Genomic DNA, 27539 nt, shown 5'->3' on the forward strand with positions numbered 1-27539 from the left:
CGATTGTTATTCATATTCTAAGATTGTTAACTGTTGGGCATTCTGGTATTTATAAGGGCTGATGATTTTGTCACTGACAAAATCCACACAGAATAAATTAAAATAGCTCATTAAAATTCAACTCCCTCTGAGTGCCTTTAATAAAAATATCAAAAAAGCATGTCTGCCAGTACTATCAAAAGCTACAGGGATTTAAGGAACGTAATTATTGATAGCTTTTTTATACACCATTTATCATTACAACACTAAGAAAAAAATACTTTAAGATACTTTTTAAAATTTTTCAACAAATTAAGCATTTATAGTCTCACCCAACTTTTACTGAGAATGTTTACAATACAGAAATTTTCTACAGAATAAACTTAGCAAGGATTGTTTCTGAGAAGAAAAAATGTCAATAGATTTTGTATTCCATAGCACTTGCTTGTGTGGAAAATCAGCTGGCATCCTGTAAAAAAAGGAAAATTGAATTAGATTCAAATGTAAATGAGTATGTGCATGTGTGTATGTGATGTTTGCACATAGACGTTTCTATAAATATTTTGTCATAGTATGATAACATTGGTACCTCAAATATTTCTCAGCTGTTCTTCAGTCTGTATATTTTTAACTATATATCATTTAAACTCTCTCTGATGGAACATTTATACTATATGTCTGTGTTTTCCAAAAGTTTACAGTGTTTAACCATATAAAAGTGGTTTCCTAAAGCTCATTACTACCAGTAAGATTCATGAATAAGATATTTCAAAAGTTGTACAGTCACTCTTCGTATACCTATTTCCATAAATTTGCAATTAGATCATCCTATTTTATGTTTAACCACTTTCTAAATAAACATAAGTCATCAGGATGGAAGAAATAATCAGATGAGATTAGATAATCAGATGAGAAAACAAAGAAAAAACTGATTACTGAATTGCTTTTCTATTGGCAAAATAAAATGAAATCCTGAGTAAATTAGTCTGTGTATACCCTAATCTTGGAAATAATCCAAATAAAGCAATTTTTCTCAACTTCAGAGAGAATTCTTTACTAACTTGATCAAATTATGGATTAATTCCATTTCACACTGTGAACACTCTAACATTTGGTTTGGTGTTATCATCACAGACATTTTTTTTCATTTAGTATTAAACTATTTTGTTTACATTTTTAAAATACCTGTGTACATTTGTAACATTACAAAAGATAGACTCATTAACTCTCTATTTTTAGTTTCTTGAAAAAACAGAAAATTAAGAGTCTGTTTTCTCATATTCCTTACATGAACATATCAGGCCTTTTTTAAAACAGGAGTTAATGCCAAACACAGTTTGAAAATTCAAGTTACTAATTAGGTCCTATGAGCATGTTAAATCTTTCCTTTGCTTTTCCAGTATCTGTATCTTTTCTTTCTTTCTTGTCTAATTGAATTGGCTAATGCACTAAGAATTACATCAGAGCTGTGGTTACTAGAATTAGAAAGGGGGGAGGTGGGGGTTAGTGAGAAACTGGTTAATGGACACAAAGAATCATTATGTTTTGTAGTAATGAATATGCTAATTATCCTGATTTGATCATCACACATCATACACAAGTATTGATATTCAACTCTGTACCCCACCAATATGTGTAATCAATTATGTCTCAATAAAAATATTTTTTTTAAAAAAAGAACGACTGTAAATAAAAAAGCAAGAGAGTATCTTTTTTTTTTTGGTGGCTGGACAGTACGGGGATCCAAACTCTGGTGTTGGAAGCCTGCACACTAACCAGCTGAGCCAACAGGACAGCTAGGGGAATAGCCTTATTTTGTTCCTAACATTAATGGAAATACTCCGAAGGGTTTCACTGTCAAGGCTGTTACCAAATTTGTTCAAGACCATTATATAGTAAGGTCAAGAAAGGACTCACCTCTTTCTGTAGGATCTTTTAAAAGATCAGAAATTGATGTGGAATTTTACCAAAAGCATCTATTGAGATTATCATATAATTTTTCTTCTAATGGTGAAATATTTTAACAGACTTCCTAATGTTGAACCATCCAGGAGTTGCTGGAACAAATCTCACTTAGTGGGGTCATACTGATGAAAAGTATTTAGTAATATTTCCTTTAAATTTTTGCATTGATAATTATAAATAGGATTGACTTACAATTTCCATTTTTATACTATTTTTGTAAGGTTTTGGTATTAATATTATGCTGGCTTCATAAAGATATTTGGAGATTTTTCTTCTTTCTCTGAGCTGAAAAAATTCAAAATCTATTGGCTTAGTACTTTTTGAGGGGATAGTTTCTAGATAACATTTTCAGTTTTTTCCCATAGCTATTAGTCTGTTTAGATTTTTTTTTTCTTCTGAGGTCAATTTTGGTAGCAACTATTTTACTAGACAGTCATCCATTTTATCCACGTTTCTAAACTGGTATGCATAGAAATGTGCAAATTACTCTTTTGTGATCTTCATTTCTTCCACAGCTGTTTTAATTTCTGTCTTTTCATTTATATTTTTGTATATTTATGGTTTCACCCTTTTTCCTCATTACGCTTGGCTAATCAGGCTAGTTTAGCTGATTTTCTGCAAAAATAATCAGATTTTTGCTTTGTTGATCAATTTACTTTACTATTTTTTAATTTATTTATTTATTTTTGTTTTTATAACTTTCCTCCTTCTGCTTTCCTGAAGTTCACCTTGTTGGGTTTTTGGTTTTTGGTTTTTTTTTTTTTTTACTTATTGAGTTAAATCCTTAATTCATTAATTCTTTCTTGCTTGGCTTAGGTCTTGAATTTTCCACTGAATATTGCTTTGACAGAGTCCCCTGAATTTTAATATGTAGTGTTTTTATTATATTTTCTCTAGTTATTGCATAATTTTGGTGTTGATATCTTCTTTACTTAGAAGTAGTACATTTGGGTTTCTGTTTCTTTGAGAAAATATTAAGTATTGTAACATTCTTTTAACATCAATTTTAATATTCTTAAGCTAAATATATGAAGGTACTTCAAAAAGTTCATCAAAAAAAACAGAATTAAAAGATAATATGAATCTTTCCATGAACTTTTTGATGTACCCTCATATTTAAGGGCTCAGATAAATGAAACGAATGAAATATTTGCAAAAATATATTCGGCATAGAATCTGGATTTAGGGTTACAAAAAGACAGAATATACTTTTATTTCTGTGGAATAAATTTATCAATCAGCATTGCGGTTTGCTTTCAAAATTTATAGTCCAATAAGATATTAGGATTAACATAATAAACATCTACTGGCCCCACATGTTAATCCTAACAACTAGTGGCTATTAAGTTTCTATGCATGCCCGGCACTCTGAGAGTACCAAATTACAAGTCATGCTGTCACATCTTTCCACATTTTCTTAATTCTCTAGAAACTGATAAATCACAAGCTTTTATATATAATCTTTGAATATGAGTTATTTGGAAGCCAGAAGTACATTCAGTCTATAAATCTTGGCCCATTATGGTAGACACTAACTGCCACAATAAGAATTGAATCCTTGACATATACTATTTGTACAATAAATGATAAGATCAATGTCCACAAAATCAATTTTGATGATTACTATTGTGGCATCATCTGAGAAATACTATGAGCATTGTCTGAGGAATTCTATGGGCAAAGCAAATCAGGCCCTAAAATACTGGTATTTTCCATCATATAAAGCCCTTATAGCCCCTATAACTGTAGTATTTATATAGAATATTAGTGTACATATGCAATCAAATAAGAGAAATGTATTGAGCATAGTTGAAAACAACAGAAATGTTCAAACTGGGTTGAACTGTGAAACACATACCATTTTTTAAAAATTTATTTATTTATAATAAACTGTGAAACACATACCATTTTAATGAAACTGGCTGACCTTTTTCCATTGCGTGGCTGAAAAATAATAAATTAGAAATAAATCACTGTAACTAAGGATGGAAGCTAATATTCATAGAAAGCAGCCTAATGATCCAGAGGAGTATTCCTTTAATGTGCATCAGAATCACCTGAAAGGCTTTTTTTACAACAGACTGCTGGGCCCCATAGCTGGAGTTTCTGATTTAGTAAGTCTGAGGGCTCTAAAACTTGTATTTCTAACAAATTCTGAGGTGCTGCTGATGCTGCTAAGGATCACAATTAATTAGATATTATTTGATTTTGCTCATTTTCTTGATGGAACCAAAATTTTAAAACAAGCGTTTTCTATGAACATAAGCCCAAAAGCACAAGCAACAAAAGAAAAAAAAAAAAAAAAAAAACAAATGGGACTATGTCAAATTAAAAAGCTTTTGCACAGCAAAGGAAACAATCGACAGAGTGAAACGACAACTTACGGAGTGGGGGAAAATTTTGCAAACTATACATCAGACAAGGGATTAATATCTAGAATACACAAGGAACTCAAGCAATTACACAGTAAAGAAACAAATAACCCAATTAAAAACTGGGCAAAGGAGCTGAATAGACATTTTTCAAAGGAAGACATACAAATGGCAAACAGGTACATGAAAAAATGATCAACATCACTAATCATCAGGGAAATGCAAATTAAAACCACATTGAGATATCACCTCACCCCAGATAGAATGGCTATAATCAAAAAGATGGAGAATAACAAATGCTGGCAAGGATGTGGAGAAAAAGGAACCCTTCTACACTGTTTGTGGGACTAAATTAGTACAACCACTATGGAAAACATTATGGAGGTTTCTCAAACAACTGCAGATAGAACTACCATACGGTCCAGCAATCCCACTTCTGGGTATATACCCAAAGGAATGGAAATCATCATGTCAAAGGGATACCAGCACTCCCATGTTCATCACAGCTCTATTTATAATAGCCAAGATATGGAACCAACCTAAATGTCCATCGACGGATGACTGAATAAGGAAAATGTGGTATATATACACCATGGAATACTACTCTGCCATAAAAAAGAATGAAATTCTGCCATTCACAACAACATGGATGATCTTGGAGAAACTTATGTCAAGTGAAATAAGCAAAACACAGAGGCAAAAATATCCCATGTGCTCACTCATAACTGGGAGCTAAGAGAGAACGAAGGAAGGAAAGAAAGACCACAGTTGTGCGTTAGACTTGCAGAAGGAGAGAATATACCTAGGGATACAAAGTGGGGTGGGGGAGAGGGGGAAGGAGGTCAGGGATCAATTGGGTGGGGGACGTGGGTATAATTGCAATTTGTGGTAATGGGCATGCTGCCAGTATTGATCTGGCCATCACATCTTGGGCATGAATGGTGACGGTCAGCTTTGGACTCCATGAATATTCACAACTCCATGAATATTCACAATAAAAAATAAATAAATAAAATAAAATGTGTTCTCAATTTTAATTTGATATGAACCTAAATTAATGTACTGAAGTCACAGTTGTTTAGTATTTCTTCTTCCTGCTACTAGTCTAATTTCTTCATTCAATCCATTCTCCAATTTGCTGTTAGAATTATTTTCCAAAATGCAAATCTTACCGTCTGACCTCCCTTAGCCTTTAGAGTAAAGTTGAAATTTCTTAGCTAAATATTTCATCAACCAATTCCTGTTGATTCTTCTGGATTCTCCATGAAGTCGTCTCTGTACCTCCTTCATTCCCCAGCTTGAGTTAAGTGCTTTTCTTTAAGAAACCAAAACCCCTGGACTGAAGGTGCATTTAACACAGTACTTTGTATTTGTTTATTTGTCTATTTCCTCTATTAGGCTGTAAACTCCTAGAGCATAGGGATGGAATCCTATCTGTCTTTATAGTCAAAACCCTTGGTACATTGCCCAGCATACAGTAGAAATTCAATAAATAATTGTTGAATGAATTACTTAAAATTTTCTGCTAATGTAGTAAGGAAGCAAATATTTTAGGAAGTAGTTGCTTAGAAAGAAACTCACATTTCATAGACAATTTGGGCATAAAATATGAGAAATGCAATCACAAAGTTATAGCCTTTATTGTAGTTGATTCTTTTAATTTTAAGAACTTGTGAAAGTAGTCATAACTCTTCCAATCTACTAAATCAAAAATTTAGTAAATGGTTCCTCGGAACCTAATGAATAATGTATCTTTAAGACTCTTATTCTTATACATGAAATGCAATGGAATTAAACTGTCAAGTCAGTGAATGTCATTTGGAGTATTTATAAACATGAGTAATGAATCAAAGATGCTGTGGTATTGAAGCAATAAGGTGGGGGATAGAAGATAATCTCAAAGTGTAAAACCTGGTGTCAAATATCTATAAATAAATTTCAAAAAGTTATCAAAACTTATAAGTTAATTATGTGAGGAGTGAAAGTACTTTCCAATTTTGATACTGATTTAAAACAAAAATACAGTACACACATACCCTGAATAAAAAGAAGCTTCGACCTTGACTTGCAAAAGGACTTTGAAATTTTTCCTGAAAGAAAATGAGAGCATCTCAAATCAAAGAAATGCAAATTCTTCTTCAGAGTATAGGGGAGCTCAAAGTTATTTTCAACTATTATAATTGAACAAAGATGGAATCAAGGATTTGAGTATATAATTTATATCAATAGGAAATCTTTATATTTATACCTGAAAAATTTCAACAACTAGCAGTATCATCTGAACATTGTATTTAAAAATAATTTCTTTATCAATATGACAGATTCTCTTTTCAACAATTTTGTCAATTGTACATGTACTTATCAATAAGTGGAAAGAGAAATGACAGATACTTCATAATTAAATATTTAAAATCTCTTTTCAGCATTTTGTAAGAATGAAAAAATTTCTTTAAAATATATACTGTATGTATTAACACATGAACAGGGAAAATATAAAGTAAAATTGTGTTAAATTTAAAAAATATTACATAATATTTCTATAGGAGTATAGACTGAAATTGAGGAAAAACTTTGGTAAACCATGTTTACTCAGTGATACTGTAGAAGAGATTTTCCTAATGTAATCATATGTACAAAGTGGTAATAAAAAAAAAATACCAAATAGGAACATACCAATTATTCGTAATGAGTATATTTTGTAGTGTTTTTTTTTAAACATTTCATTTTAAACTTCATGGAAAAATACTTAACATTTTATGGTTTCCATAAAATTGGCTTGTAGTTTCCTTTTTTTTTTATTAACAATTACCTATCATAAAAGTATTGCTAGGTTGGTAATCACCATGAAATTTCTCAGTTGAGACCCTTTTCAGTTATTCCATAATATAAGTACAATCATATTCTTAAGAAATGGCTCTAATATCTATTTAAATTCTGAAATCCTTGATTTACAACAAATATATCTTAAATTCTCAATATTTGCACTTAATTCTCATCTTTACTATAACCTCTCCAAATTACTTAAGAATAAAAAATTAGTATTTAGAAATTTACATATAGAAACAATATGTTGATATGCCTATATAAGAAAAGTTGTCATGTATATTAGAGGAAAAAGAAAAAGGTAGGATAAAATGTAAATTAAAATGTACCAAATATTTAAAACTTTCAAATGCAAAATTCAGACATGCAGGTGTTTTTACAGCCTTGTCATTGGAGATAAAGCAGTATATGAAAGAATTTGGGAGGTAGAGCTAAAAATGATGTGGGGATGAACGTGGAAGATATCTAGCAAACAAAATTCAAAAAAAGTATACAAATGCACTAAGATTCGAAAACTTATCTTCTTCAAGAATTCAAAATACTTCACTATCAAAAATACATTTTAAAATTAAGTGATGTAAGCCCAGCAAAGCTAACACTACAGCAGTTGTTTTTCTATTCATCCCTGTACATTCCTTTCTTTCATAGGTTCCTAGGAAACTTGATTTGCTGCAAAATATTTTTAGGATTTATCATTTGTCTAACAGGATGTACTAATAAGTCAGAGTTCACATATTCACCTAGCTGCCTGGGAATATAGATGGTCTCACTCAAGGTAGAGAATTCAGACAAAGTGTTAAACTGGCCATAATACTGAGTGTTTAGCTCTGGTTGTGTAAATATTGACACTGAAATAATGTAGTCAAACTAATAATTAGTGTATTTTAAGAAACCGTGTCTTCAGGTTGAAATTGTATGCTATTCATCAGTCAAGCAGACAATTTAGGAATTAAAAGTTAATTCAAAAATAGCATATATTACTTCTTAAAAGTTTGATGACACCTGATTTTTTTTCTCATTCTGGAAATTCCAAAATTTTAAGAGGCTACTATATTTGCTCTTAAATTTTTCTTTAAATTTGGCAGCAGATACTTACTGTCTTCTTCAATGGAAATTTAGTTTAAGAATGTGAGGAACTTAGAGAGGAAATAGTGACTATAAAAATAAATTTTGAGGAATTTATTTACCTCAACTTTATGCATTTTTGAAAGCATTTGAAGACTTTGGGTAACACTTTTAAAATAATAAAATAAATATGGCATTGAAATTAAGAACTGAGTTCAACTTTTAATAATAAAATATATAATTTAACAATAACATAATAAAAGTATTCAAGATTAAACCTTAAAGGGAACAGCATAGTGAAAAAAATATTTGCCTAGACTAGAAGTCAGATGGTCGATGTAATCTCTTGGAAAACTCCAACTATTTTGACTTGCTTTTCCTTTTGTAAACCGGGATAACAATACTTGAATAAGTACTAATAGAGTTCCCAAATGAATGAAATAAGATGATATAAGACTGAAAATTATAATGTGTTACAACAAGGTAAGGCATGACTTAAAAATAATACTTGGAAACTTTCAGCATCGAACAAGTTAGGATTCTTCTCCAATGACAATAAAACCTCCACGATTTCTAGTCAAGAATGTGTTAACTCAGCTATATTCATCTTACACCTAGATACTTTATTTAGGTTATATTTCTGTTAACTATGGAAAAAACAAAATATCTGCATTTAGTTTCTGATATACTTACTTCACGAGACTTACACTTACCAACATTTTAATCCTTGCACAAAAAGCTTGCCACCCTGGATACTGAGGGGCAGGAAACTGACCTGTATTTGTTTTCCTATTCCTACCTAATGACCAGACACATTGCAGTGTCCTTTCTTAAGCCAAGAATAGGTTTTTCTCACTGGGAGAATCATGGCCCTTGGAAGGGGTAATAATCCCAGCTTTCCTCACCATCCCCATCTTGAGTTAGAAGGGATGTAACATGGGGCCGCCCCGTGGCGCTCTCGGGAGAGTGCGGCGCTTGGGAGCGCAGCGGCGCTCCCGCCGGGGGGTTCGGATCCTATATGGGAATGGGCGGTGCGCTCACTGGCTGAGCGCGGTGCGGGCGACCCCACACCACGGATTGCAATCCCCTTACCGGTCACAAAAAGACAAAAAAAAAAAAAAAAAGGGGGGACGTAATATGGAGTGGGGATAGGGGGGCTGAACAGCTCTCTTCTTGCTGAGTGTGAAAACACCTCTGCAAACAGATGCCCTTACGTTGGCTACGTGGGTGTCAGTGTGGGGCTTATCCTGAAAGAGGAGTATTTTATGAGCTACCACAACTGGGAATTAACAGAAAGGGCTGACCACACAGAGTGGCAGAGCAAGTGTGCAGTTTATATTACATACGTGTACTCTGAACCTCTTCATTCTTCTCTCCTGCAGTTGAGGAACGAGCTGCAGCAATGGATGCACGACCGACGACTGAGAGGACATGAACACACACAGGGTGAGCACAGTGGCGTCTCAGCATCGGGCATAAACACGGCTGCCTGTCAGTTTTTGTTTTTCCCCACTATACTTGTCCCAGACAAAAAAGAAAATTGAAGACGATATATAAGGCAGCCCTCTATGAATACTTCAAAGAACTGCGGAGAATAAGCTAAGAGATAGAATAAAATTTGGTAGCTCCACGCTAGGATTTTTGTCGTCTTGTTGAAGACGCACTTTCCTGAGGGCCTCAGCTCTCTCGTCAGCTGCCAACAAGTAAAACCTCTCATTGCATCTTCGAGAGGCAAAAAACAGTCTGTCTGCTTCCAGACTTACTCAAAATGATTTGGGCAAGATGAAACTAACTCTGCATCAGTTTTCCATTATGAACATGTTTATCTGGAAGATTACACTATACACACATCCAGTAATCTCCTTTATAAATTATATTTAAAACTGAAACATAAGGAGCAAGACAACAGGAGACACAAAAATGACAATGTGTTCTTTACAGTGAAAAATGTGACTAAGATAGTTTCTCAAAATGTAAACATGCCAAGTAGGAGAAAATGAAAGCACACTTCAGACATGTAGCTACCTGATATCGTTGCATTTTTTAAAAGATATGGCTTGAATTGAGACTTCTCACTAATATTAAATTTATTTATCAAATGGATTAGTTTGAGCCCTATATAATGGTTGTCTATTAACCAGTTCAACTTGTATTTGGTATAAAGCCAATATAACCTATCTTCCAATTCCTTGTATATAAGAATATTCCATGTGACAAACATTTAAAACTGAATTTTAGTTTACAGTTACCTTTCCACCGTTATGCACATGTTTAAAACACACTATACTCTTCATTCCCTAAATTGGTTTCTGGTAGTAAATCACAAGCTTTGAAAGAATATTATAGTCAAATAATTACTAAGTATTCTAGACTGAAACACCTAAGTAGGTTGGTTAGCATTTTTTAAATCCATGCATACAAAAAGAAAAACTACCACTAAAACCATATGATGTTTGAGGTGAACTAAATTCAGTTTACTGGTTTCTGAATCTTACAAAGTAAATTCTCATATTAAATGGCCAATTACTAATAAGGAGATCTTAGGAATAGAAAAAGATATTTCTAGCTATATTTTATTACATTTTTGACAATCTTTTTGACATCTTTAAAAATAATTCTTAAAATGCCTTTAAATGAAACTATTTTTCCTTTGCATTGATTACCACCTGAAAAAATATGTTTTGAATTTTCTGTTTCATTTACTGCTGCATTTCTAGTACCTAGAATTGCACCTGGCACATAGTAGATACTCAGTAAATAATTATTGAATAAATAAATGAATAAATTTAATGTACACATAGTTATTAAAATATAAAATAAATGTACAATAAATATTGAATTCCATTTGTTCATCTAGATATAAACTTTCAAAGTAAAAAAACCCGAATTTTGATCTAGTCTTAGTAGATAAACTGCAAAAACAGGTGTTTTTTTTAAATAAATACTAGTGATTACTAATAAGTAGTGGTTCTACAACTTACCACAACATTAGAATTGCCCAACTTCTGTGTCTTCGAATAATGAAATAAGAACTGTTTTTTAAAAAAAGTAATGAGTTTTACTATAAAAGATTAGTGGTTTCTTGTATTATTTTTTAATGTGTATATTTATGAAAATCATCTTACCCTTTTGGTATTATCTTTTTCATCTTGTTCCTATTGAAAGATATATATATATCACTATATTATACATATTATAAAATTCTGATATATATTATATAAGTAAACAATTTATACTATATTATAAAATTATATCATAATTTAAAACATGACACACATATATAAAATACAAACTGAAATTGGTTAAGCATCTGTTGTTCTAAAAATAAGCAGGAAATTAAATACTGTTTACAATAAAAATGTGAACAAAAATCTTTACTGCAACATTATTCATAAGAGTAAAATATTGGAAACATACTAAATGTAAAACAGTTATGGATTGGGAAACTATGATATAATCACAATGGAATACTGAGAGAAAAAGACTAAAAGAATCATATCAAAATATTTGTACTTGTCACTAAATAATAAGATTATGAGCTATTTTTGCTTTCTTCAATAAACTTTTCTACATTCCTCTCTCTCTTCAAAAATTTATGTTTTTAAAGAGTCATATCATTCCTTTTTTCTTGTTCTTTCTTGTTCTCATTTGCTTTGAATACAAAAGGAAGATCATGGATAAACACCGCTGTCATTTCTTTTACCTTAATTAAGAAAAAAAAAAATCAAATAAGTTTTTTGGAAAACGTTGCCATTAAAAACAATGGATAAATATACAGTTGCAAAAACAGCTTATTTAGTTTTGGAAAACATATACACTTTCAAACTATCAAGGTTTCTTTCTTTGAATTATTGTATATGCAAGTATGGACATCAGAGTTTGGATTAGAATTGAGAACGAAAAACATAATGCTAAGCCTAAGGGTCTTACGTTTACTAGGGCAATTGTCAAATAAGTTCACCCAGAAGATACAGAATATAAAAGGAGGTGTGGTGCTTATGCTATTTTTCAAGTTCCCACCTATGCTCCCTTCAGAACAAAAAGTTCTCCCAGAAGGATGAAATAATTTTAATAAGAAACAAAGACACAAAAGAATATAATTTTCAAACTGACATTGACCATAGAGTTTGTCTTTTTCACATTCTTAATGTCCTACTCTCTAAGAAAGTATAATATCCTTATGTCCAAGCCATAAGGTATGTTTAGCAGCTTGGAAAGATGCATCTGTTCTCCAATGTAGCATGAGTCAAAGAGAGAAACAGAGCCAAAGAGACCCCAAATTCCTCTCATCAGACTGGATCACATTTTATACTTGAGAGGGACATATGACTTCCTAAAGAAATGATTATAAACTCCATTAATATGACCCTAAATGCTCAGACATCAGTGAAACTGAAGTATTCGCTTCTTACCCGAAATCAATTTCTCTTCTTCCCACCTCTTGACATACTTCCTAAATTGGGCATATTTTCTTCCAGGAGGAAGTCCAAGAAATTTGGGGGGAGTTTTTGCCTATAAATAAAACACTATTTCAACCTTACCTGAGGCTTTGGTAGAATTCTCATAATTGCAAAGCACAGCTCCTCCAGTGCACTGGATGCCTGATGGAAATGAGAAGATATATAGGCTATGCTTCTGCTTGAACAATATTTGCATAGAAGATACAACTGTAAAATGTTATGAGCACAAGGATATATAAGCCAACTACCTTCTTGTGAAAAAAATACTTCTTGTAGACCATTGAAACTCTGTTGGAATACCTTTATTTCTCTCATGATACAAAGTTGGCTGCTAAAAATAAAAACCTCCTTCCAACCAGGTAAAAAATGTTATGTACTGTATACAGGCAAGGACGAAGGCTTCCACTGTGGTGCAGATACAGTTTTCAGCACTTCCTAAGATATCATGAAATTCTATGACAGAGTAATCAGGCCAATGCCAAAAGAGGGATTATTCTTCCCAGCTTGTAGCAAAATCTGCATCTACATGCCAAAGCTGTGAGCCTAGCTGAATATTACTCATTATTGGCTAATTTGAAAATCTTGCAACTGCTCGCAGACAATGGGAACTGGAGGAGAGGAAGCCATGCACGGTGCACCTAATCTGAGTACCACCCTTCCAGGTGCTGACTGCACACCCCAGGATCAGGTTTTTCAAAGCATTGAGCACAGAAGTAGGGCAGGGCTCCTTGTGGTTAGCAGCCAGCTGGGCGTGGTAAGGAACAGCACAAATGGACAAGCAGGGGCAAAACTTGCTTTGCACAGAATTTAGCATGGTAATACCATAAACAATTGATTGCTTAACAAATGTATTTTGGAAGTAACAAAGAGGGGGAACGGTGGGGGGCACTATAATTAGTGGTTAAAAGCATGGGCTATGAAGTTGGGCAGCCTGCATCTCTACAGTGCAAATTCCATTTCTACTCTTTATGAGCTGTGTTATCTTGGGCTGGATACCTAACCTCTCTAAACATCAGTTTCTTCAGCCATAAGTCAGGGATGACATCACTGCAGAGTGTTCTTGGAAGAATTAAATGTAGGTAGAGTTCTTAGATTTGCTTTACAGCTTGTTTTACTCTTAATTTAGAAGATACGTGAAAAGGATTGTTCAGGGACACCAATATTCTCACCCTTTGAACAACGATGCATACTTAACATGGTTGATTATGGTTAGGGATACAATTAGAGTCAAGACATAGTTTCTCTATGCATCCTTCCTAGCAGCAGAGATCTGCTTTGTTCTCTTCATTCCCTTTGTTTGCCTGCGATGCAAATCGTTGGAATATTTATTAATAATGGCTCAAATTTATATAGTACTTAAACAAATTACAAACGTTTTCATATACATAATTTGCATTCTGTCGTTAAACACAACTGTAAGTTATATAAGACAGAAATTGTTATTTTCATGTATTGAGGAAGTGAAGTTTTAAGAGACTTGCCCAATACCACACATGGCTAGTAGCTGGTAGAGTGTGGCCTAGGAGTTAGGTCTTCTGACCTGCAGATATTCCTGTGCCACTCTAGTATTGCCTGTTATGCCTGTAGCTGGGAGTTGGATGAGAGAAAAAGCAGAGTGTGAACACTGATATATCCTTTCTCACTTGTTCTGCTTCAGGGCTGGGTACACAGGTCACCCCATCAAAATCTGGAAATAAAGTCCCTAAACTTCCTTTTTTGGCCCATTTTGAAATGCTAAAAAATACAAAACAATAAAAAGAAAATATCTAGTGATGTCATGTGTCAAAGATATATCTCAATTTGAAGAAGAATAAGTTCACATATACGAGTTGTTTTTCCTTAGAAAACAGTTTCTAGACCAGATGAGGCTTGGCAATTTGACTGAAAAAGTTTCAGAACAAATGCATTTTCTCCAGCTCCTCTTTACTAGAAACTATTATTCTCAACTGTACTTTGAAGATTTTTCATATATGAAATTTTTAATTTAATTTGTTTTATATATAGACCTTAAAGATCCTTCATTTTCTATTTGGTAAAAATGTTTTAAAGCACTGTTCAGATAATCACATAAATAATAAATAAGTTACTGTGAAATTTAATGATGTTTTAAAAATGTATCAAATTGTATTACAATTTACTTTATAAATATAAAACACTCAAACGGTAAATTTACCAAGCTTTTCTTAAAAGGTGCACAGTACTGAAATTCTATAAAAGGTTAGTTTATCTTGATCTATGGGGTTTAAGTGAATACTTTAAAATTCATCCTCCTAGTACTATAGAAATAAAAGTCATTCTGAGTATGTTCCTGAATTTTAAATACAATATAAAAGCTTGTATGCTGATTAATATCCATCTCATGTTATACATCCATCAATGCTCCTCAAGTAATTTGAGATAGTGTCCAAAAATGTCATCTATTGTGATCCTGGTCTTGCAGTACTATATAATGCCTGTAACTCTCTGCAGGTGATTCTCTGCAATCTGCAGAATGGGTTGAGGCAGGAGAGATATAGCACTATACAAGGGTGCCTCTTCACACAGGCAGGATAACATTCTGGAAGGACTGTGGAGACAAGAGCCTGGGCACCTTGGCCAGACTATGTAGGAAGTACGCCCCAGGCACACAGCTGATGGCTCTGAAAGACAAAGCCAGGAGCCGAGGCTGAGCGCTATTCTCAAGAGACTAGTGGTACTGAATAAGAAAGTCAAGATACAAGGACTAACTCTGCTCTACCTGCTCTCAGAGATAGAGCTGTAGACAGAAGTAGCAGCACCCAGTAAAGACAATGTAAGCCGAACACACTATTTCCCACTCCTCATGTTTGCATGCAGAGGAGCTAGACTAGCACTCCTGGCCCCTCTCTCCATCCCTCTCTTTAACCCTTTCCTATGGTTAGAGAAGTGAGCTCTCTGATAGGTGAATTAGGAGGGGGAAGTTGGGCATGCTCAGTCCAATTCTTTCCTCTTAGGGAGCCACTCTGGCTGGCTGTTCTTGTCTGGTCTCTGCCCTGTGGCTGGGAACCTGACTGGTGGGAAGCCAAGAGTCACTGTCTGAGACTTGCAGGCAAGTTTAATTCTGGGGGCAGTTTTAGCAGACACACTTGGCATCATATCTAAAGCCACATTCATGAATTGACTTTTCAGTTATAATGATGATACTTTGATTTCATAAGTCTGACAAATTTTCCTGCCAGTGGGTTTCAAACTCAATTGGGGGACAGGATATTAGCCCCCAAATACAGCGATACATATAGTATTTTTAATTTAACACAATTTGATTGTGAAATTAGCATTTTAATTTGACATACCATAATTTCTAAAATTCTTGTACATTAACTGTAAATCCATTTTATTTAGAGATAAAAGTCCTAGCACTCTACAACATAAGCCCATAGTATTGATTATTACCTGCAGATGATGTAATAATATCTAATATATGGACATGCTTTATTGAGCCCATAAAGGTCCAACGGGAAAAATGGAGAATTTCACCACTACATAAATGCCTGCATTATTATAAAACACTTCCAATTGAAGTTACCTGAGGCTGGGAATCAATGTACAGAAAAGATGAACAAGCATCAACTATCTGCAGAAAACAAAAATGTCAGTTACATCCTGGAAGTAGACAAAACAGAAAGTAGATTTTACAAAGTCAAGTTACCTATATAAAATTCATCAAAGTTTCATGATAGCTGAAGACTCTGGATTTGGAAGAGAGGAGCCTCTAAAACTATAAGAAAGTACTGGAATTGGGATTTCCCCAAGATTCACTCCCAGCCACAGGCGTGCATGTCCCCAACAACAGTTGATAGGGATCATCGTAGAGTATAAAGATGACTCAAACATTGAGGGAAAGAACTCCTGGTGTTATTCAGCCTGAAAAATGTGAGAAGTAACTAAAGACTGGCCTTGAAATTAAGGAGCACCTTCAGTTATCATGTGATTATTTTTTATTATTTACTTAATACACATGAATCTAATGTCATCTAAATTAACGTGATAATAGCATGATAAACAGCATACAGGAAAAACTCTTAAAACAGCCTAGGCAATCCACCAATTCTCTACCAGAACTCTATAAAAGAGTTCTATTTTACAATGAAGGTTTATTGAACTACAGTCAGCAACTAGCTATTCTCAGCCTTTATCCTAAACCGAAAACTTGAGAGACTTTAAACTGTAGTATAAGATTTATATTAATCATAAAAAATCTTTGCTGAGAAGTTAAGCACTAAGCTGGATATCTGGAGTTGTTTATGGCATTTATTTCTTTGGTGGCCTTTTAAAATGGGACTGGGGGCCGAGCCCGTGGCGCACTTGGTAGAGTGCTGCGCTGGCAGCGCGGCGACGCTCCCGCCGCGGGTTCGGATCCTATATAGGACTGACCGGTGTACTCACTGGCTGAGTGCCGGTCACGAAAAAACGACAAAAAAAAAAAATAAATAAAAAATAAAATGGGACTGGAAAAAAATAGTACTGATACTTGTTGGTCTGGAATGATGTAGGTTGAGTCTTGTTAATGGCATAACATCTTAGAGACCCCTTCCAGTCCCAGAATTCTTTGTCGATCAGTTAAATTTAAATCTTATTCTCACACCAAACTGAAGGGGAGGATTATTGTACTTTTCAGTTGTAATTTCTCAAGCCCCTTTTTGCTTCCAAGTTGAACATGTCCTAAAATATATGATTCTCTAATTTAGAAAATAACCAAGGTAAACATTACAGCAAAGCATAAGCTTATGTCTTACTCTTTTCTATTCTCACAGAACCTGTCATCTTCTCTATACATCACCAAAACTTGGGAATTGTTTTATTTTACTCATCCGTTGTGCCCACCCACCTGCTCCCTCTTCCATGCCACACAAACCCAGAATCATGGATACAAAGACACACACCCATGTACACACACAGTGACAAACTTCTTGAGGGCAGGGGCTATGTCACATATAACTTGCCCAGAATAAGTGTTCAATAAAAATTCTTTAATTAAATTAACTTGAACTTGTGAAAAAAATAAAAAGGAAATCAATTGAGAGGGGAAAAGCCAAAAAGATACCCTTTTAAGCTCTGAATTTTGACCAGTGCTTAATACCTCATCCCCAAAGGTTCTCATGTTTGCTTTAGTAGCTCAGGAGAAAGTGGTTCCTCCTGCCCTTTTTGCAGTGTGTAGTTATCTGAAGACATTACATATTCAAGGGCAAAGGCCAGTTGGCCCATCTATTTGAGGTGGCCTGTGTCCAAGAACATAGAACCCTTGAAGCCCAGGACTAACTAATCAGTGCATCAACATCACTTGAATAAAAATATCAGAATAAAAAAACAATTAATCAAATTAGGAGATACCTGCAAAGCTTTTCAGTCTTTGTTCTCTTTTCTTTGAAAGGCATAACATTGCTCCCCACTTTCCATTTGGGTGAGAATTTGTTCTTTTCACTCAGGTAATGGCTCTAATGGTTTCAAGTGCCATGAACTGCTTTTGAGAACTCTGTAGTCCTTTGGTGAATCTATTTGAAAATGGTTAGGTCTCTAGATAAGGCTAGGAAAATATGAGTTTCTAGTGTCTGTAACTTTTTAAAACTCAAGCAGAAAAATTGACTATATGTTTTCAGCATCTTAAGTTTTTAAAATATCTTTTTATGTAAAAGAATTTATAGTGCTTTCACAACTCTGATTTTCCTCCAGAATTATCATCTAAAATATTTTCCCACAGAATTTCCCTGGAAATATAGATGATTCCTAGCTAAAATAAATGTTTCTGTATTATACATTAATACATGTTGTCTAAATCATTCTTAATGTTGTTTATATTTCCAGCAAGTATTCTGATATTCTACTAAGGCAAAGACCATTATAATAGACTATGGATTTCTATACTATTAAAAACTATTTTGTACTTGGCATCTTTTCCCTTATGTATTTTGTTGGGGGTAGCCTAGGTACAAAGGGTGTTCTCCTCAGTTCATAGCTCACTATCATCATTAGCTACATTTTATTTATTTATTTATTCCTTTTTATATTTCCAATTCCTACTCCCATTCCATCCGCCTATAGGCAACTCTTCTAATGTATTTGATATGTATCCTCCATTTGTGTATGTTTTTGTAAATTCTGTATTGCTTTTTTTGTGCATGTATGGTATTTTTCTTACCTTTTTTTCACTTAATACTATCCTTTGAGATCTATCCATGTTGCTGGGTGTACATCTGGTATGTTGTTTCTAAATGCTGTAGAGTACTCTATAATGTATACCCACCTCATACTGCCTATCCACTCCCCAGTGGTGGACAGATGGGTTTCCCCCCCCCAATTCCTTCCATTATAAACAAAGCTGTAATCAATGTCCTGGTATGATTACTATTTTCTCTGCATATGCATCTGTAGGAGAATATCTTTGGGCTCTATACTCAGGAGAGGGAATGCTGGATCATGGGGATATCTAGGTTTTCCAGAAGGCTCCAGTTGACACTCTCACCAGCAATGCACGAGGGTTTGTATACCCTACAACCATGCTAAAACTTGCCATTAAATAGATTCCAATTTTTTGCCAGTCTAATGGGTGGAAAGTAACCTTTCTTTATCGTCCTAATTTTCATTTTATTGTTACTAATAAATTTGAGCATCTTTTTAGATCCTTGTTGGGCTTTTGGACTTCCGCTTTTGTAGATTGTCTGTTCTAATCCTTTGACTATTTTAATCTTGGATTACGAACTATATCCATTTGATTCGATAGAGTGTCTTAGACATTCTAGAAAAGCAATCCCTTATCAGTACTAGACATTGTCAACATCTTATTTCAAAGGCTTTTATCTTTTTCCATGGAGTCCTTTGTTTTATTTATTTATTTATTTATTTATTTATTAAATTTTTCATGGAGTCCTTTGTAGAAAGAAATCTTTACTTTTAATGTAATCCAATTCATTATATTTATGGCCTTATGATTAATATAAGGGTACTTCAAAAAGTTTGTGGAAAAATAGATTTAAAAGACAATATGAATCTTTCCATGAACTTATTGAAGTACCCTCATATTTGAAGTTTTGTTTAAGAAATCTTTCCCTGTTCCTAGCTCACAAAGATATTGTTCTACATTATCTTCTATTAACTATATAATTCACCCTTTATATTTAGGTCTTTAATCCATCTGGATCCCACCTTTGTATAGGGTGTTAGTTTTATTTTTCTCCATACTGCAAGCCAGTTTCTCAACCCTCATTTGCCAATCTGTTTTTCCCCCATTAAGTTTTAATGTTATTTTTTATTGTAGGTTAATTTTATGTGTGTGTATATCTGTCTTAGTTTGGGTTCTCCCCAGAAAAAGTCCTTGCAATAAGGATGTGAACACAAGCAGATGATTTCAAAGATGATCCAAGATGTACTGGGAGAAGAGTGGAGAAGTAAAACAGGGAAGAAAAGGAATCCAATAAAGGGTATGTTATCGAGCAGGTTACCACTGTGAGTAACTGGGGCTCAATCTGTCTGAGGAACTCTGGAAGACAGTGTAGAACACATCTCAGAGTTATACCAACTGGGAGTTGAGGCAGCTAAGGTATTTGTCCACCAATTCTCTTCGGTCACCAATTGAGGGCTACTCTCAGTGGTAGGGACATTTACTCCCAGGCACTTCTGGATGGCTCCATACACAGGCAGGAAAGGCAGAACCACAGATGCAATTAGAAACACTGGGACGCAGCAAGGACAGCCGATCCGCCCCCCAATCAGCACAGGACCACTCAGAGGAGAATGTTTGGGAATGCAAAATGGGGTCCAGTTCGATGAAAAACTCAGGCCCAGATCAGAGTTTCTACACAACCCAGGTGCACTGAGTATCTGGAGAGCCAGAAGTACCTGTAAGGTCAACCAGTAAACCCTGAGCTGCACAAAAAGCCTTCCCTAGGGAAACAGCAGCAAAGCAGCAATTTAGCTAAACCACACAGCTCAAGTATTGGTTCCCACAGGAAGTTCCCCTGTGTTAGAAGCAAGCAAAGGACAAAAACTTAGTTCTGGCCTAGGCACACCACGAATGCCTTGGGGCCCACCAGGGGACATGAGGCATGGAGCCAGGGGCAGGACCCCCACCCACAACCACTCACACTGCCGGCACCTCGGGACCCCACCCAGGAACCCGAGGATTAGAGCCAGGGACTGGACCCCACTCCCACATACAAGCACACCACCAATGCCTATGGGCCCACCTGGGGACCCAGGGTTAGCATCCAGGGACCAGACCCCCTTCCCACAGCCAGGCATGCTGTGACAGTGCCTCAGGGCCCACCCAAGGACCCAAGGCATGTAGAAGGAAACCAGGCCACCCTCCCACAACCAGGCACACTCTACCAGCACGTTGGGGCCTGCCCTGGGACCTGGGGCATGGAGAAGGGGACTGGATCCCCCTCCCAAAACCAGGCACCCTGTGCCAGCACCTCAGGGCCTATGCTGGGACCCGGGGCATGGAGAAAGGGACCAGACCCATCTCCCACAACCAGGAACACTGTGCCAGTGCCTTGGGGCCTGCTTGAGGACCTAGGGTATGAAGAAGAGGACCAGACCCCCCCCCCCACAACTAGGCACACCACACCAGTACCTCAGGGTCTGGTCGGGGACCCAGGGAATAGAGAAGGGGACCGGACCTCCCTCCCACAACCAGGCAGACCACAGCAGCACCTCGGGGCGCACCCTGGGACCTGAGGCATTGAGAAGGGAACTGGATCTCCCTCCTACCATCAGGAACACCACACCAGTGCCTTGGGGCCTGCCCATGGACCTGAGGCATTGAGAAGGGAACTGGATCCCCCTCCCACAACCAGGCACCCCTCGCCAGCACCTCGGGGCCTGCCCAGGGATCTGGGGCATAGAGAAGGGGACCAGACTCCCCTCCCACAACCAGGCACACCATGCCAGCGCCTGGGGACCCACTGGGGGACCCAGGGCATGGAAAAAGGGATCGGACATTCTGCACAACCAGGCACACTGCCAGCACCACGGAGCAGGCCAAAAACATCTCCTCCATGTGGGTGGCCCACCACAGCCACCAAGATAACCATGGCTGCTGTGAAGGTGGCTAGATGCCACAACCACCACACAGATGGTCCGCCAGCCACTGGAGTGAGTTGACAAAAGGCAAGTCACCAGCAGAGACAAAGAAAGGAGAAGGATGTCTGTCTCCACAGAGCCCACTTCATAGTGATGGAAGAGACATCTGCTCTATGATAGTATTGGGGGACCTGATCATGCCTCTCAGCATTGGACAGATCATTTGGGGAGAAAATCAACAGAATAAGCATTATTCTTTCAGAGGGAGAGAAGAAATCTAGGGTGATTAGAGTGGGGAGGGGGAGGGAATGAAGGATGGGGGGATTGGACAAGGAACATAAAGAATAATTATGATTTGTAACAGTATATATGCTAGTAATATTGATTTGTTCAACATATCTCAATGTTGAACCCCAAAAATATGTACAATCAATTTTGATTCAATAAAAAATTTTTTAAAAAGAAAAAATCCAATCTGAAAATCCCTTCCTGTCTTTTAAGTGGTATATTATAGCACATTAACATTTACTGTAACTATGCTATTATTAGAACTTATTTCTACCTTCTTACTTTACCACTTACTGGACCTTTATTTCATTTCATCTTTCTTTCTCTTTTATTTAATAGAAATAATAATTCTCAATGTTATGTCTGAATAGTACGACATCAGAATGTTGGTAAAATCATAGTTGCCCCAAAGCTCAATTATATTATTTTAATTTCAAAGAAAGGTAAAGTTTCCACTCATTTGTGTGAGAATAATTCTTTACCTCATTCCACAACTGTAGTTCTTGTTCAGGCTGTAATCCTTGAGGTAACATTGGAAAACCTAAAAATAAAGTTATATGCATGTGTTAATTTTATAATGTTTTTTCTGAAATCAAGTATCTAATTATTTTTTCAGATGCTATTTCTCAGTTTTTACCATATATCACTGCCCACCTATTTCAGTAGATATTTCAGCATTTGACTTAGTACAAGGAGACATAATTATTAAATAAACATTAATAACATTACAAAGACATTACTCTCAAGAATACATTACTTATATATCTACATAATAACTTGTACACAGATGTTTATAGCAGCATTATGCACACTAGCTCAAAGTAGAAACAATCCAAATGTCCATCAACTGGTGAAGAGTTAAACAAAATGTGGTATATCCATACAATGAAATACTTACTAATCAGGCATAAAAAGTAATAAACTAAACAACATATGCTATAACATGGATAAACTTCAGAAACATTATAGTAAATCAAATAAGCCAGATAAAAGACCAAATATTGTATGATTCAATTAAGTGAAATGTCCATAAAAGGCAAATCTATAATAATAGAAAAATTAGTAGCTACCTGAGGCTAGGGGTCAGAATGGAGATTGACTGTAAATGGACATAACAGATCTTTTGAGGGTGATGGAAACATTCTAAAATTGTATTGTTGTGATAGCTGCACAATTCTAAGTCTACTAAAAAAATCACTGAATTGTATCTTTAAAACAGGTGAATTTTACGGTATATAAATTATATTACAACAAAAATTTTTTTAAAAAGGATTACTTGTTAGGGCCTTAATTATTATTGAAATAAAAATGTTACCTAGCTTCCAACCTCTAAAATCATATTTTCTCCTTGGTTTAATTTTCTAATTCATACTATGAAATTTATTTATATTGTCTCAGTGTTTTCAGTTTTTTATGACTATTTAAATATAATTAGCATTTATTTTCTTATAGGTATACATTTATTTTTACTAAATCAAGAAAAATTACATTTATCTTTACCAAAATCAAGAAACATTACATTTATCTTTACCAAAATCAAGAAAATGTCCTGAACTAAAAGGCTGTAAATTTTTTTTAAGATTTAACATGTAGCAAAATTAAACACTTTAAAAAATAGGCTTAAGGAAGAGAACTTTTTAAAAAATAATAAAATAGTACCTACTAACACTGATTGAGCATTACTTAACACCAGATACTATGCTACCAACCTTTCAAGACAGATATTATTATTATGATTATTATTATGATTATTATTCCCGTTTTAAGATGAGGAAACTGTAGGAAGGAGGGATTTAGTAATTTGTCTAAGGTCACCTAAAAAGATACATAGCAGAGGCAGGTTTCAAACCAAGTCTGGCTGACTCCAAATCCTGATATAACTTTCTTCCCTAATTCTACCATTTTTTAGTCAAGTCTTGCCTTGAGTTCACACAAGTTTTTACTGTTATTCCATTTAAACTCTAATAATAACAGTAATTAACTATATTTTCTGTGGTACTGAATATTTGAAATAACTTACAGGGGTCATGTAGTCCATAGTAGAGAATTGATTTATTTCAGAACTTGAATCCCCCTTTCATGGGACAACTACTCAAGGTAGGTAAACAATCTTACACACTTCTCAATTATGTATTTCCCACCCTACCACAAACATATATCCCAAAGTCACAGTTGTCTGGTGGATCACACTCTGAGCTCATTCTGTCTTCAGTTAGAGATAAAGCCGTGCTTCTCCAATTTTCATATAAAGCACCTGGTGATCTTACTAAATGAGATTGTTGGACAGGGCATTCCTGCTTAAAGAATGCCATTTTATATTCTTAAACTCCTGACCATCCCCCAACCACCAGTAAAAGTTGAAGCTTCCACCTCTACTTCACTGCAGTCAGCCACACTGCCTCACCAAGACCATTGAGAGTTTGCCTCCTTCCATGTCCCAAGCTTGCACGGGCCACTCAGAAATTGCTATTATGCCTAACTTAGTCCCAAGCACTTACATAAAATCAAAACGGGGTACTTTGTTGCCCTTCCACAAAACTGGTAAATACAGTCTCAGGGTAAAAAGACTAAAGAAGCCAAAATAAAAAAATTTTTTTTTTCTATAATTTATAGAAAACCACTAATATCCACTGATATCCTATGACTGAACTCAAATGTAAAGGGAAATTATTTTTTTTTACCTTTGTTGGTTAACTAGTGTTGATGTGATTTTCCTTCCAAGATGCCTGGATGATACCAAAGAGCAGTATTTAGGTTATTTTCCATATTTTCAGACAGTGCCACTATCTTCTACATCACAAAAACTGCACTGTTTTTGATCGGTTTCATTGAGATATTATTTATACTTCAGTACTATCCAGTAAAGTGAAATCTTCAATCTTATACAATATACTTGATGCAAATAATATGGACAGACAACTTTTACATCTGTAAACACACCATGTGTAAGAGAAAGAAAAATAGATCTGATTATTCTAAAAGTGATTCCAATTTTCTTTTCTCATTGCTAGTACTTAACCAGTGTAGGAGTGGGAAAGTGAGAAATCATTACTCCTGATTGAAAGTTAAGAATTATTCAATGAGCAAGGGACCGGGGTAGGAAAAGATACTCTAATTTAGTCTTGGGCATTTGATCACTTATTGCCACAGGCAAAATCAAGTGATAGGTTGCTGCAGACATACAAAATGTGTTCCTCTTACAGGAAATTTCCTCCTTCACTTCCACAATGTTTTCTTAATAGTAAACTGTTTCCATCTACCGAACCTATGCCTGGCTCTTTATCTTCTCATTGTATTGGATGTTCTGCTAATTCATTTTTTGCTGAGGATGCGACACTTATTGACACTCTTATTTTCCTCTGGCTTTGTGACATTTGCTGTTTTTAGATACACCCAGTTACATCTTGCATAATAAGTGATCTTGTATACTATCTCTGAGTTTCACTTATGTGCATCATGTGTCCTCCCAGTGCCATCTTTAGGGACTCAGGGCCAGCGCAGATCACAAAGTATATTTATCTTCTCCCCTATCCACGAAATTTTTACAGAGATAAAATTAGTTTTTTAGTATTAAGAACAGGTCTGAAGGGGAAAGAAGAAATAAAATGACAGTCTGGGGGGTCTCTGGGTAGTGAAGGAGGCCTCTCATCCTTTTGCCTGAAAAATATTAGGAATATTGATGAGACGACTGGTCAGCTAGCCAGCAGATATGCTCTTTTGGAAATAAAACCCAAGTCTCGTTTTTTTTAGGAACCAGCTGCTGCTTTCCATAGTTACTGCTCAATCACCAGCAGCCTGAACCCCTCCCCACGCAGTTGTTATCTCCCACCCATGCAAAAATCACGGCAGCATATAGCATGTAATATGCATAAAAAGCACATTTTCTTTACTTTTAAAACTATTATCTGCTTCCTTAAGAAGGTAGATAAAGATTACCATCCTAATTTTACCATAACAAATTTAAAATTGAAAAGGATGAACATTTACCTTGCATAAGTCATGTTATTTCACTACTGGCTATGTAGAGAAGGCTTAGGTCTGCTAGCTTCTGATTGCTTAGATTTCAAAGCCAAATTTCCTTCCTTTTCAAGCAGGGGAGCCCCACTCACTCTCACACACACACATGCTCACAACCACCCTCAGGAAAAATCAAAACAGTGAAAGGAGAGCACTAAAAATAAATAGAGTAGGAAAAGAATGATAGCCTCTGTTTCCCCATCTCTGAGGGCTGCGCTACGCGCTCTGCAAGGTCTGTGCAGCTGTGATTTTTAAGTCCCCAGTTTTCTGAACAATGACGAAACAGTCTGCCCACCTTTATGTCACTGACAGGAGAGCAGAAGGAAGCTAAGAGAACCTGATGTCAAGCTAGAAAATTCATGGTGGTAGCAGGGCAGTGGCTGGCACTGGATGGGCCCCTGACTCACAGCTCAGGGACGAATGATGGTCCCCCCAAGTACCTGGACAAGTAACCTTTAGAGAACCAGGGAAGTGATTCGTCCACTGAAACGTTTGCGCTCTGCTCTGCCTTGTCCCCGAAGCTTCAGACTTCACTCTCTGACCTTGCTTTTCCTATTTCTTTCCTCTAAATCAAGCTCAGGACGTCCCTGTTATCAAACCGCCTCTGCCTTCACAGGCCTTAGCCGTGTTGCACGCTTGCCTCTCCAACTTTGTGTACGGATTAAGTCTGCATTCCTTTTCCTCATCTGGTGCCTGGAAACCTACGAGGCACAGAGCCCACTCTTTTCCCTTCTCAACGGCTAGAATGGGGTCCGGCTCACTGTTTAGGGTTATCTGAACAGAACACAAGCTCACTCACCTGAGAGCTGAGCACTCTCCCAAGCTTACCTCGCATCGGCAAGTGAAGTATCCATCTCCCTCTTGTTTTGCTTCAACCATCAAACCCTCCCATAATTGCAATCAAAGGGAAAGCATTTTAATTTTCACTATTTTAATTCCCATTACCCCTGGGCCACAGGGGCTGGAAGTCACGACTCTAGTGGAGCCCGATAAGTTTCCAACAACCGCAGCCCGCCCCGCCCCGGCTCTCGGCTGGGCGCCAACGCTCCGGGACTGGGGAACGCGCTCGAGCCAAGTCACCCGCGCCTGCTCCTCTGGCTGCCCCGGGACGGCGACCCTCGCCTGTGGTCAAGGGCGAGAACCCGAGGGGGAGGTAGGTGCAGCCGTGGGGAGGCGCGAGAAGCGCGCGTGGCAGGACCGGGGAGGCGCGGGGCTGTCCTACCTCGGCAGGCGCCCGCGCAGCAGGCGAGCAGCAGCAGCAGGAGCGGGGACGCCGCGGCCGCCTGTCCCGGGGGCGGCCCGGGGCGGCGGCTCGCGGCTCGCGGCATCTCGGTGCCCGCGCTGCGCTGAGCCGGTGCCCTGGCCGTGCCCCCGCGTCCTAGCGCTGCTGGCAGGGCGGGACCACCGAAATGACCGCCCCGCGCACCGCCAACTTTTAAATCTTGCGCACACGTGGGCTGAGGCGTCATCTCGCCGCTCACCGCCCCCGGCCTCTCGCGCGTCACCCGGACCCGTGGGCCGCCCCCACCCCACC

At 36.5% G+C, this 27539-nt stretch overlaps 1 protein-coding gene across 1 annotated transcript; it reads right to left on the reverse strand.

Annotated features, from left to right (window-relative positions):
- Positions 1–364: 364 nt before the first annotated feature.
- Positions 365–27333, reverse strand: NMU (neuromedin U). The gene is made up of 10 exons (XM_063108849.1): positions 27228–27333; positions 22471–22529; positions 16209–16256; positions 12746–12805; positions 11330–11359; positions 11186–11236; positions 9551–9625; positions 6353–6406; positions 3850–3888; positions 365–448 (listed from the first exon to the last, which is right to left on the reverse strand). Exons 1-10 carry the CDS (start codon positions 27331–27333, stop codon positions 437–439), a joined length of 534 nt encoding a protein of 177 aa, XP_062964919.1. The 3' UTR covers positions 365–436.
- Positions 27334–27539: the final 206 nt, after the last annotated feature.

The sequence above is a fragment of the Cynocephalus volans genome, chromosome 9 (genome assembly GCF_027409185.1).
Source record: "Cynocephalus volans isolate mCynVol1 chromosome 9, mCynVol1.pri, whole genome shotgun sequence".
Classification (NCBI taxonomy): Eukaryota; Metazoa; Chordata; class Mammalia; order Dermoptera; family Cynocephalidae; genus Cynocephalus; species Cynocephalus volans.